At 42.9% G+C, this 8413-nt stretch overlaps 1 protein-coding gene across 1 annotated transcript in view; it reads left to right on the top strand.

Annotated features, from left to right (window-relative positions):
- The window catches only part of LOC120036442 (SWI/SNF-related matrix-associated actin-dependent regulator of chromatin subfamily A-like protein 1), a 14885-nt gene extending 7539 nt beyond the window's left edge, over positions 1 to 7346 (top strand). Inside the window, exons 6-8 of the mRNA XM_038982880.1 lie at positions 5153 to 5473; positions 6082 to 6444; positions 6546 to 7346. Of these exons, the coding sequence (XP_038838808.1) occupies positions 5153 to 5473; positions 6082 to 6444; positions 6546 to 6565 (704 nt within the window). The 3' untranslated portion in view covers positions 6566 to 7346. The remainder of the gene's footprint in view (positions 1 to 5152; positions 5474 to 6081; positions 6445 to 6545) is intronic.
- The last annotated feature ends 1067 nt before the right edge of the window (positions 7347 to 8413 follow it).

The raw sequence follows: 8413 nt of genomic DNA, 5'->3' as shown, positions 1-8413 counted from the left end.
AAGCGAAAGTTAATAATGCTCAGGTAGAAGCGACAGTTAATAATACTCAGGGTAGAAGCGACAGTTAATAATGCTCAGGTAGAAGAGACAGTTAATAATGCTCAGGTAGAAGAGACAGTTAATAATGCTCAGGGTAGAAGAGACAGTTAATAATGCTCAGGTAGAAGACAGTTAATAATGCTCAGGGAAGAAGAGACAGTTAATAATGCTCAGGGTAGAAGAGACCGTTAATAATGCTCAGGGTAGAAGAGACAGTTAATAATGATCAGGGTAGAAGAGACCGTTAATAATGCTCAGGGTAGAAGAGACAGTTAATAATGCTCAGGTAGAAGAGACCGTTAATAATGCTCAGGGTAGAAGAGACAGTTAATAATGCTCAGGGTAGAAGCGACAGTTAATAATGCTCAGGTAGAAGCGACAGTTAATAATGCTCAGGTAGAAGAGACCGTTAATAATGCTCAGGTAGAAGAGACAGTTAATAATGCTCAGGGTAGAAGAGACAGTTAATAATGCTCAGGGTAGAAGAGACCGTTAATAATGCTCAGGTAGAAGAGACAGTTAATAATGCTCAGGGTAGAAGAGACAGTTAGTAATGCTCAGGGAAGAAGAGACAGTTAGTAATGCTCAGGGTAGAAGAGACAGTTAATAATGCTCAGGGTAGAAGAGACAGTTAATAATGCTCAGGGTAGAAGAGACAGTTAATAATGCTCAGGTAGAAGAGACAGTTAATAATGCTCAGGGTAGAAGCGACAGTTAATAATGCTCAGGGTAGAAGAGACAGTAATAATGCTCAGGTAGAAGAGACAGTTAATAATGCTCAGGGTAGAAGCGACAGTTAATAATACTCAGGGTAGAAGCGACAGTTAATAATGCTCAGGTAGAAGAGACAGTTAATAATGCTCAGGGTAGAAGCGACAGTTAATAATGCTCAGGGTAGAAGCGAAAGTTAATAATGCTCAGGTAGAAGAGACAGTTAATAATACTCAGGGTAGAAGCGACAGTTAATAATGCTCAGGTAGAAGAGACAGTTAATAATGCTCAGGTAGAAGAGACAGTTAATAATACTCAGGGTAGAAGAGACAGTTAATAATGATCAGGGAAGAAGAGACAGTTAATAATGCTCAGGGTAGAAGTGACAGTTAATAATGCTCAGGGTAGAAGAGACAGTTAATAATGCTCAGGGTAGAAGAGACAGTTAATAATGCTCAGGGTAGAAGCGACAGTTAATAATGCTCAGGGTAGAAGCGACAGTTAATAATGCTCAGGGTAGAAGCGACAGTTAATAATGCTCAGGGTAGAAGAGACAGTTAATAATGCTCAGGGTAGAAGAGACAGTTAATAATCCTCAGGGTAGAAGAGACAGTTAATAATGCTCAGGGTAGAAGCGACAGTTAATAATGCTCAGGGTAGAAGAGACCGTTAATAATGCTCAGGTAGAAGAGACCGTTAATAATGATCAGGGTAGAAGAGACAGTTAATAATGATCAGGGTAGAAGAGACAGTTAATAATGCTCAGGGTAGAAGAGACCGTTAATAATGCTCAGGTAGAAGAGACAGTTAATAATGCTCAGGGTAGAAGAGACAGTTAATAATGCTCAGGTAGAAGAGACCGTTAATAATGCTCAGGGTAGAAGAGACAGTTAATAATGCTCAGGGTAGAAGCGACAGTTAATAATGCTCAGGGTAGAAGCGACAGTTAATAATGCTCAGGTAGAAGAGACCGTTAATAATGCTCAGGTAGAAGAGACAGTTAATAATGCTCAGGGTAGAAGAGACCGTTAATAATGCTCAGGTAGAAGAGACAGTTAATAATGCTCAGGGTAGAAGAGACAGTTAGTAATGCTCAGGGAAGAAGAGACAGTTAGTAATGCTCAGGGTAGAAGAGACAGTTAATAATGCTCAGGGTAGAAGAGACAGTTAATAATGCTCAGGGTAGAAGAGACAGTTAATAATGCTCAGGTAGAAGAGACAGTTAATAATGCTCAGGGTAGAAGCGACAGTTAATAATGCTCAGGGTAGAAGCGACAGTTAATAATGCTCAGGGTAGAAGAGACAGTAATAATGCTCAGGTAGAAGAGACAGTTAATAATGCTCAGGGTAGAAGAGACAGTTAATAATGCTCAGGGTAGAAGAGACAGTTAATAATGCTCAGGGTAGAAGAGACAGTTAATAATGCTCAGGGTAGAAGAGACAGTTAATAATGCTCAGGGTAGAAGAGACAGTTAATAATGCTCAGGGTAGAAGAGACAGTTAATAATGCTCAGGGTAGAAGAGACAGTTAATAATGCTCAGGGTAGAAGCGACAGTTAATAATGCTCAGGGTAGAAGAGACAGTTAATAATGCTCAGGGTAGAAGAGACAGTTAATAATGCTCCGGGTAGAAGAGACAGTTAATAATGCTCCGGGTAGAAGAGACAGTTAATAATGCTCAGGTAGAAGAGACAGTTAATAATGCTCAGGGTAGAAGCGACAGTTAATAATGCTCAGGGTAGAAGAGACAGTAATAATGCTCAGGTAGAAGAGACAGTTAATAATGCTCAGGGTAGAAGAGACAGTTAATAATTCTCAGGGTAGAAGAGACAGTTAATAATGCTCAGGGTAGAAGAGACAGTTAATAATGCTCAGGGTAGAAGAGACAGTTAATAATGCTCAGGGTAGAAGAGACAGTTAATAATGCTCAGGGTAGAAGCGACAGTTAATAATGCTCAGGGTAGAAGAGACAGTTAATAATGCTCAGGGTAGAAGAGACAGTTAATAATGCTCAGGGTAGAAGAGACAGTTAATAATGCTCAGGTAGAAGAGACAGTTAATAATGCTCAGGGTAGAAGAGACAGTAATAATGCTCAGGGTAGAAGAGACCGTTAATAATGCTCAGGGTAGAAGAGACAGTTAATAATGCTCAGGGTAGAAGAGACAGTAATAATGCTCAGGTAGAAGAGACAGTTAATAATGCTCAGGGTAGAAGAGACAGTTAATAATGCTCAGGTAGAAGAGACAGTTAATAATGATCAGGGAAGAAGAGACAGTTAATAATGCTCAGGGTAGAAGAGACAGTAGAATGTTGCTCAGGTAGAAGAGACAGTTAATAATGCTCAGGGTAGAAGAGACAGTTAATAATGCTCAGGGTAGAAGAGACAGTTAATAATGCTCAGGGTAGAAGCGACAGTTAATAATGCTCAGGGTAGAAGAGACAGTTAATAATGATCAGGGTAGAAGAGACAGTTAATAATGCTCAGGGTAGAAGAGACAGTTAATAATGCTCCGGGTAGAAGAGACAGTTAATAATGCTCAGGTAGAAGAGACAGTTAATAATGCTCAGGGTAGAAGCGACAGTTAATAATGCTCAGGGTAGAAGAGACAGTAATAATGCTCAGGTAGAAGAGACAGTTAATAATGCTCAGGGTAGAAAAGACAGTTAATAATGCTCAGGGTAGAAGAGACAGTTAATAATGCTCAGGGTAGAAGCGACAGTTAATAATGCTCAGGGTAGAAGAGACCGTTAATAATGCTCAGGTAGAAGAGACCGTTAATAATGATCAGGGTAGAAGAGACAGTTAATAATGATCAGGGTAGAAGAGACAGTTAATAATGCTCAGGGTAGAAGAGACCGTTAATAATGCTCAGGTAGAAGAGACAGTTAATAATGCTCAGGGTAGAAGAGACAGTTAATAATGCTCAGGTAGAAGAGACCGTTAATAATGCTCAGGGTAGAAGAGACAGTTAATAATGCTCAGGGTAGAAGCGACAGTTAATAATGCTCAGGTAGAAGAGACCGTTAATAATGCTCAGGGTAGAAGAGACAGTTAATAATGCTCAGGGTAGAAGCGACAGTTAATAATGCTCAGGGTAGAAGCGACAGTTAATAATGCTCAGGTAGAAGAGACCGTTAATAATGCTCAGGTAGAAGAGACAGTTAATAATGCTCAGGGTAGAAGAGACAGTTAATAATGCTCAGGGTAGAAGAGACCGTTAATAATGCTCAGGGTAGAAGAGACAGTTAATAATGCTCAGGTAGAAGAGACAGTTAATAATGCTCAGGTAGAAGAGACAGTTAATAATGCTCAGGGTAGAAGAGACAGTTAATAATGCTCAGGGTAGAAGAGACAGTTAATAATGCTCAGGTTAGAAGAGACAGTTAATAATGCTCAGGGTAGAAGCGACAGTTAATAATGCTCAGGGTAGAAGAGACCGTTAATAATGCTCAGGTAGAAGAGACCGTTAATAATGATCAGGGTAGAAGAGACAGTTAATAATGATCAGGGTAGAAGAGACAGTTAATAATGCTCAGGGTAGAAGAGACCGTTAATAATGCTCAGGTAGAAGAGACAGTTAATAATGCTCAGGGTAGAAGAGACAGTTAATAATGCTCAGGTAGAAGAGACCGTTAATAATGCTCAGGGTAGAAGAGACAGTTAATAATGCTCAGGGTAGAAGAGACAGTTAATAATGCTCAGGGTAGAAGAGACAGTTAATAATGCTCAGGGTAGAAGCGACAGTTAATAATGCTCAGGGTAGAAGAGACAGTTAATAATGATCAGGGTAGAAGAGACAGTTAATAATGCTCAGGGTAGAAGAGACAGTTAATAATGCTCCGGGTAGAAGAGACAGTTAATAATGCTCAGGTAGAAGAGACAGTTAATAATGCTCAGGGTAGAAGCGACAGTTAATAATGCTCAGGGTAGGAGACAGTAATAATGCTCAGGTAGAAGAGACAGTTAATAATGCTCAGGGTAGAAGCGACAGTTAATAATGCTCAGGGTAGAAGCGACAGTTAATAATGCTCAGGGTAGAAGAGACAGTAATAATGCTCAGGGTAGAATAGACAGTTAATAATGCTCAGGGTAGAAGAGACAGTTAATAATGCTCAGGGTAGAAGAGACAGTAATAATGCTCAGGGTAGAAGAGACAGTTAATAATGCTCAGGGTAGAAGAGACAGTTAATAATGCTCAGGGTAGAAGAGACAGTTAATAACGATCAGGGTAGAAGAGACAGTTAATAATGCTCAGGTAGAAGAGACAGTTAATAATGCTCAGGTAGAAGAGACAGTTAATAATGCTCAGGGTAGAAGAGACAGTAATAATGCTCAGGGTAGAAGCGACAGTTAATAATGCTCAGGGTAGAAGAGACAGTTAATAATGCTCAGGGTAGAAGAGACAGTTAATAATGCTCAGGGTAGAAGAGTGCATCTGAATCCCTGTCTCTGCAGCGGCCCCTGTGTGCTGCTGGTGCTGACCAAGGAAAATGCTGTGGAGGAGTGGCGGTCCATGATGGGCCCCACAGACCCTGGCCTGGCCCAGGTGACGGCCCCGGGGTCCCTGAGGGCCCGCTTCGCCTTAGACATCCTCCACAACGCCCTTCACGGCTCCTCCAATCAGGAGCATGCCCAGGAGAAGATACACTTCCTGTTTGGTGATATCATCACCTCAGACGGAGACCTGACCAGCAATGGGGAACTGGATCCCACATCGCTAGGTAACCAATCCCACTTCAGTTACTACACTGAACACAAATGCAACATGTAAAGTGTTGGTTCTGTGTTTCATGAGCTGAAATAAAAGTTCCCAGAAACGTTCCATAAGCACAGAAAGATTATTTCTCTCCAATTTTGTTCACAAATTTGTTGACATCCCTGTTCGTGAGCATTTCACCTTTGCCAGAGGAGTATTTCTGTCTGTAATATAGCTCATTCTGATTGGCTGGGCCTGGCTCCCCAGTGGGTGGGCCTATGCCCTCCCAGGCCCACCCATGGCAGTGCCCCATTCTGATTGGCCACCCATGGCTCCGCCCCTGCCCAGTCATGTGAAATCCATAGATTAGGGCCTAATACATTTATTTCAATTGACTGATTTCTTTATATGAAGTGTAACTCTGCAAAATGTTTGAAATTGTTGCATGTTGCGTTTATATTTGTTCAGTATAGTTATATCCGACTAGAAGGACCATGAAAAACAGGGTCACTAGTGGAGAGCTGTTAGGTGTATAGTTGAATCCCCACAGGTCTATCTGTCTCGATGGACCAAGTCAAGACTGATAAACAAGGAACAGCCTTTTCAACAGTAAACATGTCCAATGTTTTGCAGATCTCATGGCTTCAGACAAATCAGGTTGTACAACTGCAAAAATGACAGAACATGTTGAATCAGGAAGTCCAGAGAGCCATCAAGAGCATGTTGAATCAGGAAGTCCAGAGAGCCATCAAGAGCATGTTGAATCAGGAAGTCCAGAGAGCCATCAAGAGCATGTTGAATCAGGAAGTCCAGAGAGCCATCAAGAGCATGTTGAATCAGGAAGTCCAGAGAGCCATCAAGAGCATGTTGAATCAGGAAGTCCAGAGAGCCATCAAGAGCATGTTGAATCAGGAAGTCCAGAGACCCATCAAGAGCATGTTGAGCGAGCAACATCCACGTCAGACACACCTAGTGTCACAAGCAAAGAAGGGGAAGGTAAGAACGAGATTGTGCTCAACATATTGAACACGTGATCTAAATCTGTGCTGAAGGTAAAGAACTGCATTCAGGTGAGTTGATCCTTCTTCATATTACAGGTGATCAGACACCGGTCTGAAGAAGAAGGATCAACAGATCCCCAGTAGAGATCCCCAGGACAGATCCCCAGTAGAGATCCCCAGTAGAGATCCTCAGGACAGATCCCCAGGACAGATCCCCAGTAGAGATCCCCAGTAGAGATCCCCAGGACAGATCCCCAGGACGGATCCCCAGGACAGATCCCCAGGACGGATCCCCAGGACAGATCCCCAGTAGAGATCCTCAGGACAGATCCCCAGTAGAGATCCCCAGGACAGATCCCCAGGACGGATCCCCAGGACGGATCCCCAGGACAGATCCCCAGTAGAGATCCCTAGGACAGATCCCTAGGACGGATCCCCAGGACAGATCCCCAGGACGGATCCCCAGGACAGATCCCCAGGACAGATCCCCAGTAGAGATCCCCAGAACGGATCCCCAGTAGAGATCCCCAAGACAGATCCCCAGTAGAGATCCCCAGTAGAGATCCTCAGGACAGATCCCCAGGACAGATCCCCAGTAGAGATCCCCAGTAGAGATCCCCAGGACAGATCCCCAGGACGGATCCCCAGGACGGATCCCCAGGACAGATCCCCAGGACGGATCCCCAGGACAGATCCCCAGTAGAGATCCTCAGGACAGATCCCCAGTAGAGATCCCCAGGACAGATCCCCAGGACGGATCCCCAGGACGGATCCCCAGGACAGATCCCCAGTAGAGATCCCTAGGACAGATCCCTAGGACGGATCCCCAGGACAGATCCCCAGGACGGATCCCCAGGACAGATCCCCAGGACAGATCCCCAGTAGAGATCCCCAGAACGGATCCCCAGTAGAGATCCCCAAGACAGATCCCCAGTAGAGATCCCCAAGACAGATCCCCAGTAGAGATCCCCAAGACAGATCCCCAGTAGAGATCCCCAAGACAGATCCCCAGTAGAGATCCCCAAGACAGATCCCCAGTAGAGATCCCCATGACAGATCCCCAGTAGAGATCCCCAAGACAGATCCCCAGTAGAGATCCCCAAGACAGATCCCCAGTAGAGATCCCCATGACAGATCCCCAGTAGAGATCCCCAAGACAGATCCCCAGTAGAGATCCCCATGACAGATCCCCAGTAGAGATCCCCATGACAGATCCCCAGTAGAGATCCCCAGGACTCTGATCATCCAAGTTAAGACTGAATCGCCGTCGTCTTTCAGATACAACAAATGAACAATACCACTACAGTACATTATCATGTTACTTCATTTGAATGTTGTGAAAAATAAAATACAAATCTTACTGTGGATTTTTATATTTTAGTATATCAATGTCTACATCCTCATCAACACAATCAAATCAAATTGTTTGTCACATGCGCCGAATACAACAGGTATAGATAGACCTTAGTGAAATGCTGAATACAACAGGTATAGATAGACCTTAGTGAAATGCTGAATACAACAGGTATAGATAGACCTTAGTGAAATGCTGAATACAACAGGTATAGATAGACCTTAGTGAAATGCTGAATACAACAGGTATAGATAGACCTTAGTGAAATGCTGAATACAACAGGTATAGATAGACCTTAGTGAAATGCTGAATACAACAGGTATAGATAGACCTTAGTGAAATGCTGAATACAACAGGTATAGATAGACCTTAGTGAAATGCTGAATACAACAGGTATAGATAGACCTTAGTGAAATGCTGAATACAACAGGTATAGATAGACCTTAGTGAAATGCTGAATACAACAGGTATAGATAGACCTTAGTGAAATGCTGAATACAACAGGTATAGATAGACCTTAGTGAAATGCTGAATACAACAGGTATAGATAGACCTTAGTGAAATGCTGAATACAACAGGTATAGATAGACCTTAGTGAAATGCTGAATAC

The sequence above is a fragment of the Salvelinus namaycush genome, unplaced genomic scaffold (genome assembly GCF_016432855.1).
Source record: "Salvelinus namaycush isolate Seneca unplaced genomic scaffold, SaNama_1.0 Scaffold133, whole genome shotgun sequence".
In the NCBI taxonomy this organism is placed as follows: domain Eukaryota; kingdom Metazoa; phylum Chordata; class Actinopteri; order Salmoniformes; family Salmonidae; genus Salvelinus; species Salvelinus namaycush.
This window is presented reverse-complemented; position numbering and strand designations above follow the sequence as displayed.